We start from the raw sequence: 14,658 nt of genomic DNA, 5'->3' as shown, positions 1-14,658 counted from the left end.
ACTTCAATTACATGAGCATTAAAATCAAATTTAGAATCCAACAAGATCCAGACTGCATTTAAATCTAAAATTCAAACTCAATTCCACTTGACTTCAATTATATATATTCATAATCTATTATTGCACGTTTGTTGCTTCCATATGGGGGAAGTGCTATCCCGAAGCTCCAATGGTGTTCTCCCATGGGGGACACTATTTTTTTTTGGAAGGCAAGCTGGGGTTATAAGGCAGACCCCTACCAGTTATACAATTGTACCACTGGTTTTGAACCTGCAACTCCCAACACAAGGTGACGCGCACCAGCTGCTCCTATCAGACAAGGGGAGCCCCCCCCGTGGTGCGGGGGCGAGCATTTATTTCAGTTATGATGATTGATCTCATTCTTGTCTCGTGTTTTGGGGGCGAAACAAATGCCCTTTTAAGACTCATATTCATAGGATGTGGTTAAAGTTTTACAGCTGGTTGTCATTGATGTGGATTCTTTTTTGCTTATCATGGTTTGAGATTGGCCTTAATATGATCTCAACCCCTTTAATGACAGAGTTGACTTCAATTATAGTATTCATTAAGATCAAATTGCAAATCCAACAACATTCAATTCTGATTGCAGAAAACATGCATCTAATTAGGATAAATGGGGATTTGGGTCTAGATTTACAGATTTTTTTCCGACTCCAGATTTAAGCTCCATCCATTTGGATCCAATCAAACTCAAACAGTTACATTCTTAGGGATATGCAAATAGATCAACCCAAAACAAATCTAGGCATTACCAAGTCCAACCTAATTAGATTTGAATTAGAACACAGAGTTAGACAAGAATCTGCTAAAGTCCAATTCGGTTCTAACTAGCTTACAATCCAAAATTTGCATATATTCTAATTCGGCTTATAGTCTAATTTGGACTTGAATTTTAATGCAAATTTTGATATTGAATCCAGATCCAACTACTAATGTTACTAAATCCAACTAAATGGAATCAGATTTGGTTAGATATCCAACCGGAATCCGAATGATTTATACTGCCCAACATCTATGAAATAGGCAAGCCGCGATCACAAGGGCATACCATTTATGACGATGACTATGGGTCATAAACGCCATTCATGCTCACATACATACATGCGTACATATATACACGTGTAAAAGAAAGGGGTTGTGCACGTGCACACGCGCGCACATACCCGCTGCGTACAGGGATTGTCCGTGAGGAGTGGTGGCTCTAACCTTCCCTGTCTGCCCGAGCTGCCCGTACTGCCCGGGAAATCGTGCAACCCCAAAGTACGCCTTCCCCCTCCCCTCTTTTCTCTCCTTTGCCGTCTTCTGGCGTTTCTCCCGAAAAACGTTTTCCCTTATTTTCTTCCTTCTCTGGGTTTCTCTTTCTTACTTCTCTTCCCTTCTTTCTCTCTTCCTTCTTTATTTATTTTCTCTCATTCTCTGTTTATTTCTCACTTTCTTGGCCGCCGATTGCTTTTTCCCTTATCGCTCGCTACAAGCCGTCTATATCGCAGATCGGACGACGAAGGAGTCGCCGGCTCTGCGCTCGCAGGAAAAGCAGCGGGAATCGGACCGGATCTGGCCGGGACGCGTTTGCCCTAACTGTAAGCGGGGAAATTTCCTGGAATTTTTGGGGTTCTAGCGTTCTAGGGTTCGATCTCTTCGGGATGGCGTGATTCTGCGCGTCGGAGGGTGGATATTAAGGGTTTTCTTTCGGTTTTGAGCCGTCCGATCTAGGGTTTTGAGGGCGGATGCGGATGCGAGGAGTTTAGGAGTGGCGGATTGAGCGGGAGGAGGGGCGGGATTGATGTGTCTCCGTGGGAGAGAGGGCGCGGCGGAACACCTGGGAGAAGATGCAAGGCTATGCATGGGCGGGAAGGTGAGGAGGATCGAAAGCGGAAGCGGCACATGTGGCCGGTCCCTCCTCGTGCTGCGACGGTAGGGAATTATTCTCCTTGGGACGAGGCCTGTTTCTGCAAGGTAATAGCAAGAGAAAAAGATCTTGTTTTCCTCACTTTGTTCGGTGTTTCAATTTCGATGTCGATTTACTCTTTTGTGATTTCTGTGGATTTCGCCGGATATTTGGTTTCGAGTTCTCGTGAAGGCCGCTGTAGCCTTTGATTTAGCCATTTTAGGACATCAGGTGATTGGAAACGTTTCCTTTGTTCGGAATCGTCGTTTTCTTTTGCTTGCGGCCGCTTTTGGTCTTTGTTAATTGGGCGATTGTGTTGATGGCGCTTGTGTTTGCTTGAATTTGCCACTGTGAGGCATGATTGTTCTATCCCTGCGATTTGTGTTTGTTACGATGACATTAGGGCATAAAGTTGGTGGAATTGCTGTCCTTTTCAATCCTTTATCGTGATCACATCCATGGAGCTGGTGTTTCCATGAACTGGCGAAGGCAGTGCAGGGTCATTCTGTTCATGTGCTCAGCTTGTGTCCTGTCCGGCAAAGTTAGGTCATGGGCGTGCGGAATCATCATCCGTATCCAATTTTGGATCCTTTTTCAATTTTCTTTTTCTGGTTATTGAACCCGTGGAGCTGGTACTTTCATGAATTTGCAGAGGCAGCGTAGGTTTATTGATGAGCTTGCATTCGGTTTAGGGAACACTAGGTTTCTTTAAGAATTTAGTATTTGGTTAAGGTAAATTATTAGGGCCTCACTCGATTGGCTTGGATCTGAGGTCCTCTAATAATTTAAAGCTGGGGTTGAAATCTAGTGTTTGTTTGAGAGAGAGAGAGAGAGAGAGAGAGAGAGAGAGAGAGAGAGAGAGAGAGAGAGAGAGAGAGAGAGAGAGAGAGAGAGAGAGAGAGTTCATTTTTCCGATGTCATTCTCCTGAGGGGGTTTGGCATAGTGGGATGGGGCCTAGATCACTAAACAGATGGTCTGAGTTCAAATCTCATGAGCATCAACTCCTTGCACGTTAAGCCTAAGCAAGGTGGATTCCCTTGGGGCGATGGGTGTGCTACGGTTTTACGCTGCTTTGGGGAAGCGACCATAAGTTTGGCAGGCATAATTAAGTCCAGCGCGGCTAGGTCTTTTACTCTGATGGTGGTTTCTCCGTCCTTCACGAAAAGAGAATCATGTCTGTCTTTCTTGAGTAGGAAAAACTTTGCAATGAATTGGAAAAATTGTTCATAATGAAAACATCGTAAACCTCAGTGAATTTAACTTTAAAAACAAACAAACAAAAACACTAAGAAAAATTCAAAAGCATGTTAACATTACGATAAGCTCTTTAAATTTTAGAAAAATGTGATACTTTAAAAATATCGTGATTTTATGATTAAAAACGGTAAGGTTCCAATTTTGTCCTCTTTATTGGCTTTTCGTAATTGGGATGATTGCGTCTCTGAAGGTTTGTTTTTTCATGAAGTTGGCAGGTTCATGGTTGTTCTCTTGCCCATCTGTTTTCTTAGTTTAGATTTGTTATTGCTTCTGCAGTGGGTTGTTGGGGATAGGATTGCATGTTTCAATTGATCACATTTGCTGATATGAATTTCTCAACAAAGAACACGGTGAAGTGGTCTGGTGACCTCAGCTTCTTTCTTGAGTGCATGCTTGGGTTGTTTTCTATTGAATAATTATGGAGAAAACTTCCATCTTGGTTGCTAGACAAGGAGTGCTAAGAAGTTGGGCAGTAATGCAGGAACTTTGTGTGGCTCTTGCAATGTTACACTGGAGCATTAGAAAAGATTGTGGAAATGCTGAGTGTGATTTTGTTTTCTTTGGGGGTGTACACATTTGTATCCGGCTTGCTCTGTTGTTTTCATCCAAACCGTGCTTTGCTTCTATTTTTTTACAATGAGGTTGCTTGTAATTGTTTGTCTTCCTACTTGCCATTTTTTTCTTCTTGGTGGTGGGTTGGGAAGAAAGAAGTGGCGGGGAGGGGGGGTGTTGCTGCTGCTCGGAGGTTCCCTTTTTCCTACAAAGTTTTTTCTCCTGTGAGTTTACTAGAATGAAACCATATTTGGTGTCCTTACATCAAATGGTGTTTATATCATGCAATAATATCTTTGTGACATTTTTTGGTTTCACTATTTTCATTGTTTTCTAATGCTTTGTTCAATTCCTCTTGTATTTGTAGTCGATTCAACTTCAGCAAATTTCCCCCCTTCATAATGGGCCCACTTATTTCATTTTTAATTCATATATGTTTACATTCTTCGAAAAGGGCGGCACTTTTTGTTCAGCCTTGAAGCTCTGAAACCTATTCTCAGGTTAGCTAGTTTAATATTTTCGGTAGTCCTGGAGTTCCATGATCATGTATTTTGTGGAATTTGAGTGTTTGGATATCAAAGTTCACATGAATGTATGCTTCTTTCCTTCTTTTTGATCATGTGGGTCAAAACTTTGTCATTTTATCCTTTTATTTTTTCAATTCCAGCTTTTAGCAATAACAAATGCACAAGCTCAGTGTGCATATATTTGTTCTCTACGTAAATTAACAAAAGTAACTTTTTTATTTTGATTTTGATTTTTTTTGATTTTTTACAGAAGTAACTTTTAATGTACATGACAAAAGTAACTTTTTGCATTGATCTAGGCAATTGTGCGAAAGACACCGTCTGTGACATTAAAGAAACAACATGGGATGCATATTTCTGTATATTTTTAAGTTTACAGTAGGCTTTCATCACCATAAAACATTGGCAAAAATGAAAAACAATTAAAAAGTAAAAAAAAAAGTGTTGAAAATGAGCAATATCTAGGTAATTAACATGATTTTGTAGGCAACTAGGCATATAATTAACTTGCACTCTTTTCTGTTATGTTGTTCTTCTGAGCTTGAGCTTGTTTATTTCTTAAAAATCACTTTATATTAGTCTCTCAACATGGTGCACAAGTGGCCAACTGTAATTTATGAAATCAAGTTCTATCAGTTTATTTTCATTAATATCTAATGTTCTCTCTCTCTCTCTCTGTATGCCTTCATTTTTATCTTCATTAATATCTAATAGTCTTCCATCTAGCTCTCTCCTCTTGTCATCTTCGTCATTTCTCAGAGTTTGTCATTATCATCATTCTACTTCATCATGACCAGGTTCATCATTCATTATCCTCTTATTCATCATCATTATTTTCATCATAAATGATGAGTGTAAGCCACATCATATTTAATTTTTAATTTTATTCTTTTCCGTGAAGCAAATCAATTTTTGTATTAAGTTCTTTCATATGATAGTTAATGGATTGATGTTTTGAAGTTTGGTACTGTAAACAAAGAGCTGTTTCGTTATTAACACGGAGTGTATGATAAGGGCCACTTTACCCACAGAGAGAAATGATAAAAGGCTACGTCACAGGGACTCAGCCAACTGGGTGCCGCACCCGCGTTGATGCTACGCTATGCGGGTGTGGCACCCGGTGCGGTCAACCTGACCCTGTGTGTGGTCAATGCACACAGAGTCATTTATGTCCAACTTTTGGACTTTATTTATATATATATATATATATATATATATATATATATATATATATATATATATAGAGAGAGAGAGAGAGAGAGAGAGAGAGAGAGAGAGAGAGAGAGAGAGAGAGAGAGAGAGATTTGCTGCACCCCCGCACCCAAGTTTTTTGAAAGTGCCGCACCCCTGCACCCGCACCCATGTGACATAGATAAAAGGCCATTGACCTGTAAATGTGTTGATGTTTACAATTGATATTACTTCACTAGGAATGCAATTTTTTGCTTCATTTGAAGAGTGAAGTTGTGATCTTCAGAATTCCAGTTTGGGTATGCATACTAACTACTGTCTGTTACTCGTATTCATATTGCACCTTGACCTTGTTTGAGTGGATGTGATGGTGTTTTTTCCAGTTTGATATTAGTCCATCTTGATTGCTATTGGAAAGGCGAGGAATTACTCATGCCAACCGTTGTTCACTATTTGTGTTTTCCTATTTATTTTGCTTGGCTTATATTATTAACTTCCAGTGATAGATGCAACGGAGCTAATATTAGGAAAAACATTAATATAAAGCTGTTGAGATTTCCAAGTTTCATTTAACTATCAAGAATTTGTGGTTGTTTAAGGCTTTTATAGAACCTTTTGTTTCAATGGTATGACATTTTTCCTTATGGTCTTGTCAGCAACTGTTCATCTCCTTTTATTTCTGTGTTTTTGACTTGACAAAATTCCTGTAGTGTTGGTAAAATGGCATCCTCAAACAGTTGCTGATGGCAGAGGTTATATTAAGCTACCAGTTGAATTTATATTTTAGGGTCTGTCCAACTTTAATCAAGTTATATTAACATTAGCAGAGTTAAACTGATCAAAGTGTCTGGAACACCCTTTAAAGCAATAAAATCTTAGAAAATTTAGTTACTTTTAGGGGTAAGTGAGTCTTATTTTGGAGGAAAACAAAAAGTTCAAATACACTTTTCAAAAAATAACGAGGTCTACTTTAGTAATTTGAGTTTGAAAAGTGCATGTGACTCTTTTTGCCTCAAATTCAGTTGCAAGAAAAATCAAGTGTCTTTCAGCTTATGTAGGTGTCTAAACAGTTTATGGATGTAACACAGAGCCTGTTGCTTCAAATTTGTGGCACTAAAATACTTACTTTTAGTGCCTTCCTGATAGAAGCCTGAGTTGAAGTTTGCCTTGCACATGTTATGCCCTTTTGAGGTTTAATTTTCTTTTTCCCTTTTTTCTTTTTTGGCAAATGCACGTCCTTCTATTAATGCACTCATGTATCATGAGTGTGACAAATACTTTACACATTCAAATTTTGTATTTGTCTGAAGTCTCTGTAAGTCCACTTAATTTCTGGATCTTTATTTTTCTCTTTCAAAATATCACATTTGCAGGATGGTCGCAAGATTAGTGTTGGTGATTGTGCACTCTTTCAAGCCGAAGGTTCTCCACCCTTTATTGGAATAATTCGTTGGTTGACAACAAGCAAGGAGAGTCATCCTAAACTTGGTGTGAATTGGCTTTACCGACCTGCTGATGTGAAACTTGTTAAAGGAACCTTGTTTGATGCTGCACCAAATGAAGTCTTCTATTCATTTCACAAGGATGAAATATCTACTGCATTCCTACTCCATCCATGTAAAGTTGCATTTCTTCGCGAAGGTGTTGAACTTCCATCAGGCATATCCTCATTTGTATGTCGGCGAGTGTATGACACTACAAACAAATGTTTATGGTGGCTAACTGATAAGGATTTCATAAATGTAAGTCAACTAGTGTTATGCATCTTCCAGACATTATGATGCACTATGATGGTTAGTTTTTTAGATTTTCTTGGATTGATTATGTCGTGATAGTTTTTTTTTGTCTTTCATCTTATTTACTGAATTTAATTGGATATAACCTTTTATGTACCAGTGGCATAATAAAAATATTTTTGTCATTATGATGACAGAAATAATCTCTGTTTTCTCTTAACTATCTTTGATATGTGAAGTTGATTACCTTGGTGAAATTATCACTATGCTGGATACCAGTTTTCATGAAAACCATATAATAAAAATTAATAGCAATAAAACATTCTAAAATTTGGAAATCTACTGTCATTGTGGATGATATGATGGCTGTACTTGAAAATAGTATAGTGTGAGTCATGAGCAGAGGTTGAAGGCAGACTGGCATGTTGCAGCATTTGTTCGCTGTTGGTTGTGGTGGCTCAGGGCATGGTTTATGTTTGAACACTGTTCCAGAAACCTTGAGCAACCTTGAAAATTTTCTTCAAAAGAAATTGAATGTAGGTGGGATTTTTGTTGCATAGGGAGTAGAGTTGCTGGAATGCATGGGCCTGGCTGGGGAGAACTAAGAAGTGCCTGGAGAGATGGTGTTGATCTTGGAGGTGCAATAGGAGGTGTGACTATAGGCTGATATGGCACTGAAGTCCATGATTTTTATGTGGAAGCTGTTGCTCTGCATATAGGTGCAACATGCTGATATTCTATTCACCGACCACTAACATAACAGATGCTGAAGATTTTAGCTACTATATTAGGTCTTTTCCACATATCTTGAAAAACCCATGATTTGTTTAGTTGGCTGTTCATAATGTACTGAAAGTCTGTATCACAAGAATACCGATTCCCTTTTTTTTCCGGTCATCATTGTCACTATCATCCCCATCAGGTCTTTGACCATTCTTCTGCATTGCAGGAAGATAGGTGCCATTTTCTTCTATTTGTAATTTGTTAGGTGTCATTTTCTTCAATTTATTAATTGTTCTTTTCTGTCTTATTCTTGCTCATTTGCTGTCTTTTTTCTTGTAGGAGTGGCAGGAGGAAGTAGATAAGCTTTTAGACAAAACACGGCTAGAAATGTATGCAGAAGGTCGCTCTCCCAAACCTTTGAACGGTCCAGCATCGTCGCAGCAGTTGAAATCTGGTTCTGATAGCGTATCAAATAGTGCTACCTTGTTTCCTTCTCAAGTTAAAGGAAAGAAGAGGGAACGAGGTGATCAGGGCTCAGAGCCCATTAAGCGTGATCGCTCATCCAAAACAGATGACGGAGAATCTGGTCATACTAGATCAGAAAATATGATTAAGTTAGAGGTTGCAAAAATAATTGACAAGGAAGGTGGCCTTGTAAATTTGGAAGGTGTTGAGAAACTGGTGCAACTTATGCAAGTGGATAGACCTGAGAAAAAGATAGATTTGGCTGGGCGGATAACGCTTGCAAATGTTATTGCAGCCACTGATAGATATGATTGCCTTGGCAGGTTTGTGCAATTAAGAGGATTGCCTGTACTGGATGACTGGCTCCAGGAGGCACATAAAGGTAAGGTTGGTGATGCTAGCAGTCCAAAGGAAGGTGATAAAGGTGTTGAGGACCTGCTCCTAGCATTGCTTCGTGCTCTTGATAAGCTGCCTGTCAATCTTCATGCTTTACAGTCTTGTAATATAGGAAAATCTGTGAATCACTTGCGTAGTCATAAGAACTTAGAGATCCACAAGAAGGCAAAATGTTTAGTTGACATGTGGAAGAAGCGGGTGGATGCGGAAATGAAGAGCAATGATGCAAAATCTGGATCAAGTCAGGCAGTCTCTTGGCCTGGTAAATCTGGTTTTTCTGAAGTTTCTCATGGTGGGAATAAACGTACTGGATCGACAGATGTTCTGAAGAGCCCTATTTCACAGCCAGCTGCAACTAAAATAGCATCTAGTAAGCTTGGCCATGGAGATTCTGTTTTAAAATCAGCATCCCCAGGCTCCATTAAGTTATCACTGCCTGCATCAACAACAAGTTGCCCGAAGGATTCATACAGCAAAGTGGCAGTAACTAGTGGGACATCTGATCTTCCTCTGCCAACAATAAAGGAAGAAAAGAGTAGTAGCTCGAGTCAATCACAGAACAATAGTCAGTCTTGTTCAAGCGATCATGCCAAAATTGCTGGTTCTGCTTGGAAGGAGGACGCAAGGAGCTCTACAGCTGGATCAATGACCAAAACATCAGGCAGTTCATCTCGCCACAGGAAAACAAGTAATGGGTTCTTAGGATCTAGTGCTTCTGGTGTCCAAAAGGAAAGTGGTTCAGGGAAGTTGGGTTCTGCTAATAGGAACATGGCATCAGATAAAGTATCACAATTAGGAGTGACGGGCGAGAGAACAGCTGATCCACTCCTTGGGGATCATGTTAACAGTCAGAGACTAATTGTTAGGCTTCCAAATCCTGGACGAAGTCCTGCACAAAGTGTCAGTGGAGGTTCTTTTGAGGACATTGCTGTTATAGGCAGCATAGCTTCTTCACCTGGGGTGTCTGACAAACGTGACCATGGTGAGCGAAAACTAAAGGGAAAATCTGATGCCTCCCGGGGCACTACAGCTCCTGAGGTGAACAATGAGTCATGGCAAAGTAATGACGTGAAAGATGGATTGAATGGGTTGGATGAAGGCGACCGATCTCCGGCGGTGGTTTTTGATGAGGAACAGAGCAGGAATATTGAGGATATTGGCAAGGCCCTAGACGTGTCAAAAAATACCTGCTCATCTTCTGGAAATGAAAAGCGGATGTTTGTGCCTGAATCAAAATACACAAAGTCTTATGATCCATCTTATAACTCCATAAATGCTTTAATTGAGAGCTGTGTTAAGTACTCTGAAATCCCGGCTTCCTTATCAGGTGGTGATGACCTTGGGATGAACCTGCTTGCAAGTGTGGCGGCTGATGAAATATCAAAATCTGACCTGGCGTCTCCTAGTGCATCCCCTGTTAGAAATTCTCCTTTACAGGAAGATTCAAATAATGAAAAGGATAGTAAGTCAAGGGCCTCACATGACAACAACCTCGACACCCAGGATCAAGGTCAACAAGATGAGAATGCAGATGCTGATTCTGAAAAGCAAGGAAATGCTGCTGCTGCTGCTTCAAAAGTTAGGGAAGGCCTTGAGGTCAAACATGCTACATCTTACTGTTTGGTAGACAGTAAACCTAGCAGTGATAAAAATGATAAAACTGTTGGATCTGGTGAATTGCATCAGTCTGAAGAGTTGTGTGCAAGGTCTGAGGGGAAGCTGACTGCTGATGGGTTTCCTGCTGAGTCTAATGAAATAGCCAGTGGTGTAACATCTCCTGCTATGGCAGCAGAATTCCCAGTGACCACAGAAGGTAAGCTAGGTTCTGATAAAAGAAAAACGACCAACAGTGAAGGTTATGTGGATGGCTTTATTGATGTGAAAAAGAAGCCAAAAAGTCCATCAACATTGGAAAAGGTTAATGCAGACACTGTGCATGAAAAGGTTGTAAACGGTAGTATGGCAATGTCAGAGATTCAACATCGCCCTCTATGTGATGGATCTGAAATTATTGATGATGGCTCAAATCATGCAGCCAAGAAAGAGATCGTGGAAGAATCTCTCTCTAGACCTCCTGTGGAAACAGATGCTGTAAGCAAAAACTCTTTAAAAGTAGAGGGAATTGATCATGAGGTCTCCAATGAAGAAAAGCGACCTGCAGTTGCTTCTAGTTGTGTGGCTAGTGAAAATGTTGGTGAAGGTGCTGGTTTTCTTCCTGGTATCAGCATCACCTCATGTCTAGATGATACTGACAAATTAAAGCCTGAAAGTGCCAAAGCTTTGGAAAGTGTGAAAGTGCTGAATGGTAGTGAAAATGTTGAGCAAAATTGTGATCAGGTTGACTCTATCGAAGTTAAAACCGATGCAAGAGTGTGTGAATCATCAGTGGTTAATGAGAATGAAATTGGAAAGGAGAAAAAATCAGAGAAAACGGCTATGGTTGATCAGCAGCACGATGCATCAAAACGGGGTGAGAAATTATCCTTGACTCCAGCCCAAGAAACAGAAGAGGTCTCCACAAAGTCTGCTGGAGCAGATGCTCCTATGGTGTCTGCTTCTGCCACAGAACCATCTGGTTTAGATTGTATTGCAGCGGCTGATCCAACTTCGAGGATTGATTTCGATTTGAATGAAGGATTTCCTACTGATGATGGTAATCAAGATGAGCCAGTACCAGTAGCAACTGTATCTGTCAGTTCTACTGCCATACATCAACCAAGTCCTATGCCTTTTTCTGTTTCTACAATACCAAGTGGTATATCGGCTTCAATTACTGTAGCTGCTGCTGCAAAAGGGTCCTTTGTTCCACCAGACAATATGATGCGGAACAAAGGAGATATTCGCTGGAAGGGATCAGCCGCCACAAGTGCTTTTAGGCGGGCAGAACCACGGAGGGTTCCTGAAGCACCTGTCTCTGTCTCTGAAGTCCTATCCTCCGACTCTTCTGACAAGCAAGGGCGTCCACCGTTGGATATTGATCTGAATGTGCCTGATCAAAGAGTGTTGGAAGACGTGGCCTCTCAATGTTCTGCTGCCCAACAATCGGGATCCGAACAAGGTGTGAATCCTTTGGCAAGTGAAATACTCAGTTGCACATCAGCTCGTGGTGCGGGCCGACTTGACTTTGATTTGAATCGAGCTGAAGAAGGTCCAGAGAATGGTCAACCTGTAGGAACATCCACATGGAAATTAGAGATCCCGCTATTATCAGCAAGGCCCTCATCTTCCTCTGGAGGACTATCTAATGGAGAGCATACTCCCAGGGACTTTGATTTGAATAATGGACCTGGCCTGGATGAAGTTGGTACAGATCCAGCTCCCCGTTATGCACATCCCAAAGGTGGTAGTTCATACCTTCCGCCAGTTGCCAACCTAAGGATCAACACTGAACTGGGAAATCCCTCCTCATGGTTCCCTCATGGTGGCTCCTATCCCCAGGTTTCCATTCATCCATTTGTGTCAGATAGAGCAGAGCAGCCTTACCCAATTATGGCCACTGCTGTTGGAGTCCAGAGGATTTTGGGTTCAGCGTCAGGTGGTCCAGCTGCTTATGGTGCTGATGTGTACAGAACGCCTGTGCTGTCTTCTTCCCCAGCTATCTCGTTCCCTGCTGCAACTGCTTTTCCGTATCCCAGTTTCCCTTTTGGAGGTGGTTTTCCTCTGGCATCGACATCTTTCACAGCAGCTTCAACGTACATGGAATCTTCATCAGGTGGGGGCCCATGCTTTCCAGCTGTTCCATCTCAGCTAGTGGGTCTTGGTGCCACAGTTTCAGCTCCTTATGGTAGACCTTACTTGATAAGCCAGCTGGATGGCCCTGTTGCAGAGAGCAGTCGCAAGTGGCCAAGACAGGGTCTTGATCTCAATGCTGGTCCAGGCAACATTGATACAGATGCTAGAGATGAGAGGCTTGCTGCAGTGAGGCAGCTCTCTGTTGCCAATTCTCAGGCATTGACAGAGGAGCAGGTGAAGATATACCAAACTGCAGGTGGTGCTGCACTGAAGAGGAAGGAGCCTGAAGGTGGGTGGGATGCAGAGAGATTTGGATATAGACAACCATCATGGCAGTAGAGGAGATACCAAGGATGCCTTTTGCCGTGATCAATTGCCTGGTATGCAGTCAGTCTTTTTCCAAAATTTCCTGGCTGTTGAAGGCTCATGTTCATGTATTTCTGTTTCTCAACTTTGTGCACGAGGATCAGTGGTAAGAAATTGCAGGCCCAGGCATCTCTCTCTCTCTCTCTCCCTGTGCATGTGCACCTGATCATGCACGTGCACAAAACACACACACACACACACACAGAAACTCAGAAATGCTCCATTGGTGTTTGGAGGGAACTAGAGGCAAATTCACATGTAATTCCTGTAAATGTTGAGGTTCAGGGCTTTTCCCTTTAATTTAAACTTGTCTTTTTCTTTCATGGAACTTTTGTCTTGTTTATTTTTCTCTTCTGCATTTCTTTTTTCAGGATTTCATGGCTGGAAATCCATCAGATTACTGGTAAGTGGCCTCTTCTAACATTTTGTAAGAACTGTAACAGGAAATTCCAGGGTATTCTCCTATCATAGCCTAGTGCATATAGTTTTGTAATGCTGCTTGGTTTCCACCTGTTTGAACAGCTGCATGTCCAACAGATTTGCCCCATATACAGCAAGAAAAACTTGCCTATGAAACAGATGTACAGGAATGAATCTGCCATGCTTTGGAACTTTAACTATTGATTTATTAACAGGCATTTGTGATGCATGTGTCGCAGACCCTTGTAATTTGCATGCTTTCTACTGTGGATGTGGATGTGGATGACAGGCGAGCATGCTTTGTACCAGTAAAAAGCTTTGCTCCCTCTGATCATGCAGTATCCTGGTCATTGTCACCCACGGTCATCAATGGCGGAGAGAACCAAGCACGATCGCAAAGTGTAATTGCATGCTCTCACTGTGGTGTTTTCCTTTGTGCATGATGGGCGCAAGCATGCAGATGACAGGGATGCAGGTATTCCGTTAGCATGCGTGCTCTTTCATATGTTCTTCTAGTGGTAGGCTCAGGTAGATTTTTATGCTTACATGTGATGATAGGCTATGTGAACCAAAGGCATGCTATGATAAAAAAAAGCTGTGGACTCTTTGCTCTTGTTAGAAGTCCTGATAGACTTTCATGAGGTTCAAGGTCATTAGTTAACTCACATTCGCTAGGAATCTTTTGTAGAGCTTGGATGCGCATTTTGTAAAGTGCCTTAAATTTATGGCTGTAAGTTGTATTTTGATGAGAATGTATATAAATCGGTAGCAAAGAATTCGAGTGAAACCTGGATTAGATTAGGTAGAATGACTGCCTAAACAGGGGGTACCTATGCTTGGGCATGACTCATCATCCTTCATAATTTTCAAATTCTGCTTAAAACTTGCTCGCAAATGAGTCAGGTTTAGCAAGAAATTTGTGTCCTTATGATTCTGGTTAATTATAGATCCTGGAACTGTCTTTTTTTTGTCATTGTATTTCATGGCAACTCTAATTTTGAGCCTATGTTTTGCTGATTGCCATTGGGAGTTGCATCTCCTGACTTCCATGGTCTGCTTATTGCGGAAAGATCTTCAATCGGAAGTGAAGCAAATGCCATAATGTGTATGGCAGAATCTGCGGCTTTGAATGGCCGTCCTTTGAACATGTTTGTCTCAGATTCAAGTTAATGATGTGTGTTATCATATGTTTCATTGCCTAAAGTTGGTTTACTGATTATTCGAACTGAAGGCGTGGTTAAGATGTTGCACAATTTTTTTTTCTTTTTCTTTTTTGATAGACTAGCTGGGGTTAGGCAGACCCCTACCGGATATCTCTTAAGCCCCATGTGGCAGAGGGATTCGAACCTGGGCCTTCAGCTTGGCACAGGACCCCGCTTACCA

At 41.2% G+C, this 14,658-nt stretch overlaps 1 protein-coding gene across 5 annotated transcripts; it reads left to right on the top strand.

The window, feature by feature from the left end:
- The first annotated feature begins 1,327 nt into the window (after nt 1–1,327).
- LOC149818587 (uncharacterized) lies at nt 1,328–14,062 on the top strand. Of its 5 annotated transcripts, XR_016427143.1 has the most exons (5): nt 1,328–1,977; nt 6,811–7,179; nt 8,236–12,869; nt 13,227–13,258; nt 13,515–14,062. XR_016427143.1 is itself a non-coding variant. In XM_089984620.1 (4 exons), the coding sequence occupies exons 1-3, from the start codon at nt 1,861–1,863 to the stop codon at nt 12,826–12,828; spliced, it is 5,079 nt and encodes a 1,692-aa protein (XP_089840746.1). In that variant the 5' UTR covers nt 1,328–1,860; the 3' UTR covers nt 12,829–12,869; nt 13,515–14,062. The 5 variants fall into 5 exon arrangements, 4 of the variants coding, with proteins under 4 accessions (XP_089840746.1, XP_089840745.1, XP_089840744.1 ...); XM_089984620.1 differs by lacking the exon at nt 13,227–13,258; XM_089984619.1 differs by lacking the exon at nt 13,515–14,062 and having other exon boundaries at nt 13,227–13,510.
- The last annotated feature ends 596 nt before the right edge of the window (nt 14,063–14,658 follow it).

The sequence above is a fragment of the Nuphar pumila genome, chromosome 13 (assembly GCF_984573655.1).
Source record: "Nuphar pumila chromosome 13, dmNupPumi1.hap1.1, whole genome shotgun sequence".
NCBI lineage: Eukaryota > Viridiplantae > Streptophyta > Magnoliopsida > Nymphaeales > Nymphaeaceae > Nuphar > Nuphar pumila.
Note: the sequence above shows the minus strand (reverse complement) of the source record. Positions and strands in the feature narration are given on the sequence as shown.

Bases quoted from the DNA above. Each gene is read 5' to 3' on its own strand.
- LOC149818587 (XM_089984620.1), top strand. From the start codon at position 1,861: ATGCATGGGCGGGAAGGTGAGGAGGATCGAAAGCGGAAGCGGCACATG. The intron at 1,978-6,810 runs GTAATAGCAAGA...TCACATTTGCAG, and splicing joins ACGAGGCCTGTTTCTGCAAG to GATGGTCGCAAGATTAGTGT. The intron at 7,180-8,235 runs GTAAGTCAACTA...TTTTTCTTGTAG, and splicing joins CTGATAAGGATTTCATAAAT to GAGTGGCAGGAGGAAGTAGA.